General features: G+C 38.0%; 1 protein-coding gene across 3 annotated transcripts in view; it reads right to left on the bottom strand.

The window, feature by feature from the left end:
- Window positions 1-9,617, bottom strand: part of LOC127977834 (protein unc-13 homolog C) — a 118,698-nt gene extending 109,081 nt beyond the window's left edge. For all 3 annotated transcript variants that reach the window (XM_052582989.1, XM_052582987.1, XM_052582988.1), the window contains exons 1-2: window positions 9,184-9,617; window positions 2,479-5,997 (exon numbers count right to left, since the gene is read on the bottom strand). In XM_052582989.1, the coding sequence (XP_052438949.1) occupies window positions 2,479-5,770 (3,292 nt within the window). In that variant the 5' untranslated portion in view covers window positions 5,771-5,997; window positions 9,184-9,617. The remainder of the gene's footprint in view (window positions 1-2,478; window positions 5,998-9,183) is intronic.
- Between the last annotated feature and the right edge of the window lie 3,522 nt (window positions 9,618-13,139).

The raw sequence follows: 13,139 nt of genomic DNA, 5'->3' as shown, positions 1-13,139 counted from the left end.
CAGATTCATGACTTTATTCATATTGTATCAGATTTATTTGTTGTGTTGCGAGTAATATGCTTCAACTTGACTCAGTTAATATTGTTTAATGTATCGTGGAAAATGTGCATCTGGATATAAATGTTGTAATTTTTAAGTAATTTATCATGATGTGGTGATTCGAGGGAAATGAATGAGTAAATTGAGATAATATGCTCAAATGTAATCGAGATCAAAGATTAGCCTATATAAAAAAGGATGTCGGAGATGGAGAACAGAAACCTTCTGATGCAATGTTGAGCGTATTATCTATTGTTATCCCAACTTTAAGTCTCTTTGGAAAAAGCATCTGCAAAATGAAATATGTAAATGTAAATATATCTCACGAGTAAGCAGTCTGAGAGTCATATGAGTGACAAACAAGTAAAATGTTATTTCTTTGTAGATGAAATAACAACAACTTGGAAAACAGACAAAACAGAAAAGACAACTATAATAAGTAGGGATGCACGATATTGCTAATATAGCATATTATCTCACGATATTGGATTTTTGCAAATATCCGATATGCCGATAATTTCCAACTCATTTTGGCTGATATTCGATACCGATACAGATACGTAATTATTTTTAATTTGGGTTTGTTCTAAAGCAAAAGAGTTGTAAAAATTCTGAAAATCATAATTTGTTTAAAAAATATAAGATATTATACATTAATGAATAAATCAGTATACAGTATATAAAAATTATTTGAGAAAAGGGCACAATAATATAATAGGCGCAGAACCTTAACAGAACTAACTTAATTTAACTGACATAATTTCCGATTTTTGTAAAAAAGGCTAATTCTTAGAAAATAATGCACATTATTTTTTAAGAATTCAATGGACTGAAATAAATTATTCCACTTATAATATGGTTACCACCATTTGTGGCTTGTGTTTTAGGGAATTGGAGTCCACTAAAGTACACAGAGCATCTGGCAGTTAGTGTGCAGCATGAATGAGCAGCCTAAATACAGTATCCCAACAGTACTCAACACTGTGGAGTGTGCGCTGGGTTTGCAATGTGCTGTGACTGTGATTCTGGGTCAAGAGTGCTTTCGGTGTGAGTAAGACTGGGTGGAAATTCCCCTGATTCCTTACTGGCTGTAAAGGAAACTCTGCTTTGTGGGGTAAAGTGCTAGCATAGCCACATTTAAGCTGTTACCAGCAGCATCTACTTTTAGTCATTCCATTAATCATACAGAATATTGACATCTTTTGAAAAACTAATAGCATGTCTATATTAGCAATTATAGAGTAAACTGACTTTGAAAACACATTTGAGAATTTTGTTCTGCTGAAATAAAATGCTAAAAGCCTGCAGAAGACAAATTCACCCCAAAATAAAATGACACATACGCACATATTCAAATGTGGTGCATGTTCCAAGTAGAACCAATGCTATTTGCTCTCATTAACATCAAGACTGGCCTGATCTGAAATTAAATTTTTGAGAGCTTTGATGGTGGGCATGATTTATAGTGAGTAAAGACTTGTAGTCAATTGGACAACTTTTATAATGCAACCAATGATAAATCTACGCTTCTGCTGAATGGGAAGGAGCTGAATTGAAAAGCATTGTCAAACTTTACAAATCTTTTCATGTTCCAGTTTTGGAATTACACTGACACTGAAAAAAATAAATTATTATATGGTTGAACTGTTCCTTTCAAAATAAATGCTTAAATAAAAACAGAACTGTTGATTGGACTCTCTGAGTTTAATAAAGGCCACAAAAGGTGAAGTACACTTTCATCTGAAAACCACACACACACACACACAGAATCAATCGCCAATTCTAACCACTCAACATCAAATACAAGCAATCATCATCTTGCCCTTCACAACAACCCTGGCGTGTCATGAATCAAGACCTCATGTATGGACAAAGGTGGATCTTAAATGACTAAATCAATGTTTCACCAACCAAAGCTAAAACTAAAACCCTTATAAGCTAATAAGTAGGGATGCACAATATTGGATTCTTGCCGATATCCAGTAATTTTCAACTCATTTTGGCTGTTATTCGATGCCGATACTGATACCGATATATAATTATTTTTAATTTGGGTTAGTTTTTAACAAGAACTTATTTGTTAGCATGTAACCTTAACATTTTATTTTAGGATCTAATATATGTAAATGGTCTAAAGCAAAAGAGTTGCACAAATTCTGAAAATCTTTTAGAGCTCATAATTTGTTTAAAAAATATAACATATTATACATTAATTAATAAATCAGTATATATATAAAATATTTAATTCAAGTGTCATGTTTGTGATTTTTTTTTCCCATGTAAGCCACAGCTTCTGATCTTTAAATCAAAGCATACTCATGATTTTTGCATATCGGGTAGTGCCGATATTTACATTTAAAGATTCTGATAAGTGGTCCGATAATATCGTGCTTCCCTAATAATAAGTTATAATTAACATTTAAACTTGTTGGCTCATACCTCCTGCCAGGATCTGCTGTTCCAGCTCAACCATCTGCTTCCGGTAAGCTCTCAGCGCTGCCTCTTTGAAGGTGGGACGTATCCTTTTTTTGGGTGGTGCTTCTTGCACAGGAACCTCTTTAACATTTTTGTTCTCATCCTCTTGTTCTACAGTCTCTTTTACCTTCTCTGCTCCCTTCGTTTCTGATATTTCTTGATCTTCCTGCACATCCTCCTTATTCTCCTCCTGTTCCTCAGTCTCTGCTTCCGGTTCCTCGGTTTCTTCCACATAATCCACGAAACTCACCTCATAATCTGGCGTGTCTTCAGTCATGGGATTGTCGTCATACTCCTCACTGTATTCCTCATCATATTGCTCATCAAGGCTGCAGTCATATTCCAGCACAAGGTTACCCTCTTGTGAGATGTCATACTCTTGCGAGACGTCATATTCCTCGTCTTGGTTCTGTTCATCAGTCTCGTTTGAGTTTGTTATGTTTTCCAGATTGGCTAGTACTTGTTCCATCACCTCAACATAATGTGTCTCATTGTCCACAGGTTGTTCAGCAGGTTGTTCTTCCTCTTCTGCCTTGTAATAGAAAGGTTCTGTGTAGACGTCTGAGTCAATCGTTGTGCTGGAGCTGTTCACTGTAGATTGGGACACGGTCCTGAACCTACCCATGAATGAGGTGTTGCTTGGTTCTTCAGCTGGGGTGTTAGTGCTTTGGGAGCCTTTATTCCACACAAAATCCAAAGCTGACTTTGCTCTTTGCAGGGTGGATCCAAATCCTCCAAAGCTGAAGGTTTTTTCACTGACGTCAATGCTGAGCCGGCTACTCCAGGATTTGGGGACTTCCTCCACTTTCTCACTTCTGATCTCACTCTGGCTCCGGTACATGGAGGACGATTTCTGGCTCTGCTGGAGGTGGTTCACATCCTGTCTCTGCAAAGTTTGTGGAGCTGATTCAGGCTTAGCTTGGATCTTCTTGGTCTTGGGCTTCTTTACGGGTTGCGGTTCCGCTGCAGGTTCAAGTACTGGTTCTGGTATGGGTTCAATCACAGCCTCTGGCTCTGGTTCTGGCTCCGGTTCTGGTTCTGGTTCTGGTTCTGGCTGTGGCATTTGTTCTGGTTCTGGTTCTGGCTCAGGTTCTGAAAATTCAGGTCCTATATCTAGATCTAGATCTTGGCCCGTCTCAGGAGTACTATCTAGTGTCAAAAAGGTCTCGCCTTCAAACTGCAAATCAACCTCAAGGCATTTAGTTATTTTCTCAGGGAAACCAGGGTTAGCTGCAGGGTCAAAGGGGCTACTGATTTCAGAGATTATGTTCTGTTCAGTGGAGGCGTCCAAACCTGAATCAGCACCTTGTTCAAGGTGATGCCAGTCTTTCCATGGTGAAAGGTCACCCTGCAGTGACAGCTGAGAGCCGCTGTAATGGCTCCTGTCCCCTGATATACAAACAAGACCATTACTTACACCACTGTCAATAGTTTCTGTGGTTTCAACTTCATTGTGTTCTGCATAAGGTCGTTCCTGGCTCAGAGTTTGACTGGGGGGACTGGCGTACCAGGAGGATGCCATGTCTTCTTGCTTCCGTTGCCAAAGTTCCTGATCTGAGGAGGAGAGCAAGGAGCAGCCGTTGACTCTGCTGAAATACTGACTCTCTGAGAAGTCCTCGGAGTAAGAGTGGCAAAGTTTGGAGCAGTCCGATTCAGACCGGCTAAGTTTGGGAGTGGAGTAGTCGCTCTGAGACAGCCATCCAGGTGTTATGTCGGAGTAGTAAGACTTGCTTTGCTTGTCGTGGTCATCGTAGGCTGTGCTATCGGCATAGTGCACAGAGTACGCAGCATCATCGGCCTTCCTTCGGTGATCATGAGATTTTTTCTTGTCTGATTTACTTTTTGGAGGTGGTTTGGACACAACTGCATATTTGTTCTTGCTTAATTCATCAAGCTCTTTGTCGCTTTCCATGGAGTCCCAGTCATCACTTTCAGCTTTGTCTTTGGCAGAGACCTTGATGTCCATGCTTTCATACGTCTGAGAGGAAGCCATTGGCTTGTCTCTCTTTTCTTTTGAATCGTGTGCTAGACTATCTGTCGAAATAGATATCCCAGTCCCTTTTAGCTTATAACACTTCTTCAAAACTAAATCCCTGTCTTGGCGGCTTGAAAATATAACTACAATTGGTCGAGGTTTAGCATTGTAACATTCTCTTTGTTGGCCTAGTCGATGCGCCAGTTCAATTTTAAATGTCTTGCATGCTTCAGCGAAGCCCATTTTATCTTTCAGGATCTGATAGATAAGGTCTTCCGTTTTTTCGTACTTCTCCTCAGGCACATTTAGAAATCTCAGAGTAGCTTTGTTGGTCTGTTTGCTAATCTGTCTGATGTAATCGTGGATGTCTCGATTTTCACGTCTGGACTGCACAAAACCTGTACGGAGCTGCTCGATTTCGCTTTGTACCACTTCCACGCTGCTGGAGATCTCATCTATGGAGCTTTTGAGGGCGTTAACGTGCCCTCTGAGTTCTGAGAGCTCGGACTCAATCTGACTGATTCCCTGAAGTTCTTTGAAGATCATCTCCATCACGTCCTGAGTCTGATTGATGCATCCTGTCGAGCTGGATCCCGGCTCCAGGGTAGTGGTTTTCTGGTGTCGGCCAGCCCTGTCCAGAGATTTGCTTCTGATGCCAAGAGTCTTTCTCCAGTTACTGGCCTCAGAGTCCGAGGACACACATTCTTGGCTCTTCTTCCATTTCCTCAGTTTTTTCAGAGCGCCCAATCGAAGGGTGTGGAGACTGCTGCGCTCTCCCCGCTCACCCTCTGAGCTGCCATCGGAGGGCGCTAAACTAATCAAACTCTTCCTGTTCCGTCGTACTGGCATCGTATAAGCTTTTTGTTCATCAAATCTATGGACAAGTTTTGCCTCGTTTAGAGAGTCGGAGTAATCGCTATCAATTGACAAGACCTCATGAAACTCATTATTGTTCAGAAAGAGGGTATTTTTTGGAAGTCCGTTGGCGATTGCTACACGGTAACTGAAAGTTGGTGAGAGAGAAGAACAGTCGTGTTTTCCGTCATCCTCCTCAAGGGATATGTTGCGTGCCGACGAGCATTTGGAGATCTTTTTAACTGTGCTTTTCAGTGTGGTTGAGAACGTCGGGTTCCGTGCTTGCAAGTCAGGGGACGTTTTGGGTTCTTTTTTGTTTTCGCTACTCTCTTTCTTCTTTGTGGTATTTGCCAGTTTCTTTGTAAACATTCCTTTGCAAATCTTTACGATGTAAGACGATAGCTTCTTGAAATGGGCAGAAACCATGGAGGGCGATGTTTCAGCAGTTTTGCACTCGGGATGCAGTGAAGCAAAACTAGTCTCCAATCCAGCGAAGCACACAGACACTTACGAGCTTTGAAAGTCAACCCTGAGATATAAGAGAGGGTCTAGAGAAGAAGTGACCTCAGATGCGGTTGTGCCAGGCAGAAATCATTGCACATCCTCAGTGAGGAAAATATTCAAGGTCATTCTTCAGAAAAGTCTTCATGTCTCTGAAAAAAAAGAAAAGAAAAAGAAAGCTCTTTAAAGTTAGTTTGCACTGAAGGCCAGCATGTAAAATGCATAACTCTGAATGTTACCCGGCACGTACTGCATAATAAATCATTGCATAATTCTTTATACTAGATCCCCAATTTTATTGTCCTCATTTTATGAGATCCAATTCAGCTGAGCTAGATGTGTCACATTTTGAGAGAATTGCAGAAAGCTTCTTATTTTTACAGAAACTAGAGCAGAAAAGATTCCGGTGTTGTTTTGGAAATCCAATAAACCCTTAAACAGCCTGACATGAATAATTGTGTTTACATTATTTTACATATCAGTGCATTTCTAGTGTCCCATGATACAGACACACAAACTAATCATCACAAGTGAATGGTGCAGGTCAAATGCACTAGAAAATACAATATGACAAAACTGACCAGAACAATATACTCAAGTGTAAAGGCCAAGACCCTGAGTTTTATGGAGAAAAAAAAGTGGAATATGTTTGAATATCAATAATTCAGATATGAATGGTTTTGTCTAAAAGCTCATATGTTATTCATAAATGGAGGTGAAAGGTCAGGAATACAGTCATACTGTATTACTGCATTAAAGGGCCTTGTTTGTATATAATTAAATACGGTTCACACAGGGCATAAAAATGTATAATGGCATAAGAAAGAGAGATGTGGATGAAGAAAAAAAATACACGATTTGTTGACTTGAACAAGTAATCAACATCGACCAACTAATCAACCATGTCACACACCGACCAAAACCCTAGCGTTGTGCTGTGTCACATTTTCTTCAGAAAGTCAAAAAAAAAAAAAAATCTAGATATCTTATGCATTTATAAACATAGAAGTTTATTTAAATAGATTCAGTATCTGTCATTCAGCTGCAATGCAAACATTGTTTTCAGTTTAGTAGTAATTCCCCTACAATACAGAACAGGTGAGTAGCCTGTGTAACGTGTGTGTGTGTGTGTGTGTGTGTGTGTGTGCATGGAGCTGTTGACAGATGTGTTGCTGTGAGTCACACTCCTTGATGTTTACAGACCTCTCTCTCTCTCTCTCTGTCTCTCTCTCTCTCTCTCTCTCTCTCTCTCTCTCTCTCTCTCTGTCTCAGACCCACTAAAGCAGCTTTCACTCCACTAATGTAATTATAACCAAACAAAGCTTGTACAATCAAATGTCATTAATCCAATCAGATGTAATTTGACGATCACGTCTAAACTCACTCTGTATCCTGTCATATTTTAGGACACCAGTAGTTTATATTGTTTTTTTAGGGTAAATTGTGAAGAAGATGAGATTCACTCACACATTCTGCCCATTCAACACAACCAAACCTATTCAGTAACAGACATCAAATGTCACAATCATCATTTTCTATTAATTTATTCGCTGATACTTTTAATTAAACTAAGTATTTGGCTGGTAAAACTCCAGCATGTGGTTTTTTTTTAGGCAGTGATTAAGACTTAGACATTGATGCCTACTCAGAAAAGTTCAGCCAGTGGAAACAAATGCTGAGACCAGAGGTTTCTAACTTCCTTTTCCAATTAATTTATTAACTTTTCTATGATTAATGGCTGAAACCAATGTCCTTTATTAAGCCATTATAGCATTACAGAGCTCAATCAATCAAAAATACTGATATTTCATGGTTATATTTCCACCACAAGCCCAACAGGTAACCAACTACTATTTGATAACGCTAATCAAATTTCATTGGATATGATGTAAATGCAATGATGATATGTTTTAATCTGCATGGATTCTGAATTTATGTTGTTTTGCAGTCACTTTATCAGATAGCTAATGAAAAAACATACAGTGAATGACCAATCATATGTGACAGAACCTACAAATGAACAGATCTTGCTATTTCAGCTGCACTGACTAACAATCCAGCAAATTTAAATGCTATTATTTCTATTCAAGTGACTCTGGGTGGATTGGCCAGGGTGGATTTGTTTCTTACAAACACGCAGCTTTTGTCTTCTCCAGATGTTAACTGATGGACTGGAGTGCTGTAGATTATTGTGATGTTTTTTTCAGCGGTTTGGACTCTCATTCTAACGGCACCCATTCACTTGAACCTCTCCTGAGTAACCAAAGTCCAAACTCTGAGCAATAACATTTTCTAGAATGCAATGCTTTATTATGTACTGCAATCTATAGTATTAACACCCGAACCTCAAAACTCCTTTAAGCAGATTCAGGTAAGGTTTCACAAAACTGCTTTCATTATCCAAATGAACAGAACTATAAAGTGTAACTGACTCGGTTCCTCACCATTAGCCGATTGTGAAAGCACACTGTGCATTAATTTGCAAGTCATTATTTTTTTTTTTTGCCAGTTATTAGTTTACTTCATTTGTTTTTGAGCCACTCCAAATTATTGCGCTTGACAGCATGTTGTGCAATGCCTCATAAAGACAGGCAGCTCATTAGCTGCTTGTGTCTTTCTCCCTCAGTCGCCCCGAGGAGAGCAGATCCTCATGTGTGGTCGTCTGTGGGCTTGAGATGCAAAAGACATGGATTATCGATCTGATGCAGACGCAGGGCTCTGACCCCGAACATCACATACAGACACTTCTCTGACAACATCAGCCACTCCTGATGCATATTTAAGATAGAGAGACAGTAAAAGAGACAGTGAGAGAGAGAGAGAGAGAGCCCCACCCACCACAATTACGAGCCGTTGCTCATCTCACATTCATTACCCGTGAAACCTCAGCATGCACAGATCCGAGTCTGCATATGTTTTCTAAATCTGAAAATGCATGCATTTTAACCATGAGCACTGCTGATTTTTAGGCTCCTCGAGCCATATCCATGCTGGATATCAGTTCACATCATCAGGGCAGCCGTCCCACCATGCATGCATTAAACCAACGCGAATTTGCAAGCGCCATGCATCCTCACGGTTTTAAGAGATGCCACAAATCAGAGCTGCTGGAATTAGAAAGCTCTTTATAATCCAGCGAGCGCTTCAATCATCCCGCTCTGCCTGCGAGGACCCACCACCAGATGCTGATCAGTGAGCTGAAATCATCAAGCGCCAGATGTACCACAAACTCTAATGGCACAGAATGACATAAAAAGTGATGCACAGATGCATGTCCACACAAAATGCACGATCAGTTCGATTGCAATTCAACATCTTAAGTTAGTGCACACACATACCTGAATCACAACCCTCTCCAACCGCATGCAAAATCCATCCACTAGCATCCGCTGTACTCTTAAACGTCCTGCAGCGATGCCCAAAGCATCCTCCGATGATGCAAACTCACGAAGCGAGCCCTCAGTTCCTCGTCCTGCTCTCTCTGTGATCCATTCCTCCCTCGTCGCCTGCTGCAGCGCTCCGCTCAACCTTGGGATGAAGTCTGGCTCAATCGGTGCATGCTGTTGCAAACCACGGAAGGATCCTGGGGAAAATCCCTCCTGTCCGTCCAGCTCTCCCAGACAGAAGTCACAGCAGACAGTGTGTCTGGGACGGTGAAAGCCCTCTGTCTGGATGTGTGTGTGTGAATAGAGAGAGTACGAGAAGCCCTTGGAGGAGTGCAGCCCTGAGCTTCTCTCTTGCTCACACAGAAAGAGATGCACAAAGCTGCTGCTGCGATTCACAGACCTGCACACGTGACACAAGAGAGAGAGAGAGAGAGAGAGAGAGAGAGAGAGAGAGGGAGGATGGGAAAGGATGAGATGCACAGCAGGAAGGCGGGATGAATGTATGTGTGTGTAACAGAATCGAAGACTGGCTTGCAGCTATTAAACCTTGCATCAATGTCCTCTCGTTTTACCCTCTCTCTCTCATTCTGTCCATTCATCCTCTAATTCATAGTGTTTTCTAATGCAAACATCTCTAGTACATGCAACAAACCTTTAGCACTGAGTATTAAAGTTGAGCTTGTGCATTGCCCTTCAGCGTTAGTGATTTCTCAAATCACAGCACCTCTTTAATCCTCCTACTATAGCAATGAACAACCTAGAACGTCCTAGAAATCCAGCTACCCTCAAAACCCGATTAAATGCATAGCAATACATGAATGCATTCAGAATTCTTAAGCAATCATGAAACTACATATAGTAGCAACTTCACAGAAATCACTGAGGAATCGTTGACCAATGCCTACAGAGTTACAAACACTACCTACACTGAAAACTATTAAAACATTATAATGAAAGTATAATAAAATATTAGATGAAAAATGTTGCCTTTCGAATGTACTGTATTTGAAATAAGCACTAACTGGAAATTAAAACTATACTAAAAGTGCATCAAACCTAAGTAGCAATATTTTGAACAAATAAAAAAAATAAAAAGAATATGACAAAATCATGTAATCAAATTACAAAAAATTTAATAAAAATTTAAAGGAAAAAATATGAATGTTGCCTTGTCAGCTAACTAATGTTGATGCACTAAAAAACTAAATGAATTAAAAGTCAACTAAACCTAAAAAGTAAATAAATGAATGAATAAATAAATAACAACAGTACATCCCAAAAATACAAAAAAAAAATTATTGAAATAAATTACGATTAAACAAGGGATTAAAAACATGAATAATAAACTGTCATAGTATATATATGTTACTAAACTAACACTGACGCCATAAAAAACTTTCCATAACAACCACCTGCAAATCATGCAGAACATCCCATAAACTACTTAGCAACACCCTAGCAACCCTCTAGAATAATTGAGCCTAATGGATGCAAGTTTGGAACAGACATAAAACACCACACACATTTTCTTCAGAATGCAAAACATCTCATTATAGAATATGATTGCACTCATTACTACATTTTTCTCCTTGCAATTTGCATGAGAAGAATGAATGCAATCACACACTGATCTCCAGAGCTCACCAAGTCTAGCACGATCTTTTACAGTCTCTGTGTCCTTGTAGAATATGATTATCATTTGTGATTGGTTTAGAGCTCTGTCCTGTCTTAATTTAGCCGCTGTGCTATTTCCAAAGCTTTTATTATGATTTCTGTATCACTCAGGAAACAGGGGATGTGTCATGTAATCCCGCAAACAGACGCTAATTTGTCTCGCCTCCCAGCTAAACTGCCTTTCCAGACTCTTTTAGCCCATGTTACAACAGAGAAGAGAGGAGAGAGGAGATGAACCAGAGCTGGAGGGATGTTAAAGCAGAACACGGCTCTTGGTCGCCCTCTCTAGACACAGATAACTAACCCACAGCTGCTCATCTGTGAGAGAGGGAAGAAATATGGGCAAATATTCAAGCTTATGCTCTGCTTCACTGTAAAGGTGTTCTGTGATAATGTCATATGCACATACTGCGAAATCTCTGACTCTTTCTATAATCCTGGACATAACTGCATAAAGTCAACATGAAATGGCTTTAGAAAGCAGTTTTACTGACAAAATGTGATGTATTTCTGATTGGACCATAAGGAGGGTCTCTGGACATGTTTTAATTGATCTGGACTTTTGGACATTTTATGGTTAAATTAAATTTTAATCAAAAAGCATGTCTAATTTACTGAAATCATAAAACTTGTTCATTTTAATCAATTAATCGGTCAATTTTCATTTTTAGGGCTCTATGAAATTCCATTTTATTTTTCCCAAATTCTGTGCTTTTCATATATATATATATATATATTGTATATTAAATTTTAAGGGATTATTTCAATTTTAATGATCAAAAAGCATATCTAAAGTGCTGAATCAATAACATAAAAAAATCATAAATTAACTACAATAATATAGCACCATGAAAAGTTTTTAAAAACTTTTACAAGTATTTTATTTTTACGTGTAACAATTACTTTTTAATTTTTTTTTTTTTTTTTTACCAAACAACATACACATATTAATATATTCTAATGAGACCAGAAATTAATATTAGGAACATTTTTGTGATTTCATGTTGACTACGGATACAGATTAAAGGTCTATTCACACCAAGTGCAATAATTCAGCACAAACAAGATTAAACATTTGAAAGAACCCATACTAACCTATTCACACCAGGGATATAAAGACAGAGAACCTGTAGTTTTTTTCTTGTGTTTGATTAATAAAACTCAACAGCCAAAGACACAAGCTTGTGGATCTGACAGCTTTTCACATTGTTGGTCTCCAAATATTAGGACCGTAAAGGAGTGGAGCAAATAGAAGTGATATTAAAATCAATTTCTGACAAAATGTGAATGTGTTTAATAGCCTATTCAGCACTGACCTCACCTCATTCATTACATCATCTGTATGATAACTGACTGTACATCACTTATTACTATCATTACTGCAGTGTGCTCTTACATCACTGCATTACAGCAAGTGAAATTTGTATTAGACTTGTATATTGCATTTTCTCAGGTTATTTCAATGCAAATTAAATTTGTATTATCATCAAATGGGTTGCAAGCATTTTCAGTATATTGCAATAAACAAATAGTTCATCCAAAAAGGGTGGAAAAGCACCATGAAAGCAGCATCCTAACTGTTCTTGGGTCATATAATAGCTACGTGTGAAGAACGGACCTAGATTTAAGCCATAATTCACTGATAGCAAGCAATTAACCACCAATAATTAAAATAATTTGCAAATAAGTTTAAAGTTTTGAAAATTATTTTAATTATTTATAAAATATAATTGCATATTAATAATACATATTACAACATATTCATAAACAAAATTAAGAATAATTATAATAAATAATGTATTAAATAAAGCAAGGCTGAAATGCTTTAATTATTAAAATAAAATAAAATAAAATAAAATAAAATAAAATTAAATTAAATTAAATTAAATTTAATTAAATTTAATTAAATTTAATTAAATTTAATTAAATTTAATTAAATTTAATTAAATTAAATTAAATTAAGAATACAACCATGCATTGGCATATTCCTCACATAAAGATATCGCATGACTTTAGATTTAATATAAAACATAATTTTAAGATATTTTTGTGTCTATATATGTATGAATAGACCTGTCATCTGCAGTTTGTTTTGTTCTAGACTAAAGGAAGGAGAAAGTTCAACATCTCTCTTCCAAAAGCAAAAACCCTGTCAATGTGTCCCAAACCAATTAAAATAAATATTTGTTTAGGAATAAATGGGACATTTGATCACACAGCTGTTTAAATGTGAA

Source organism: Carassius gibelio, chromosome B18, assembly GCF_023724105.1.
Source record: "Carassius gibelio isolate Cgi1373 ecotype wild population from Czech Republic chromosome B18, carGib1.2-hapl.c, whole genome shotgun sequence".
Classification (NCBI taxonomy): Eukaryota; Metazoa; Chordata; class Actinopteri; order Cypriniformes; family Cyprinidae; genus Carassius; species Carassius gibelio.
The sequence above is the reverse complement of the archived record's forward strand: the minus strand, read 5'-3'. Positions and strand labels throughout refer to the sequence as shown.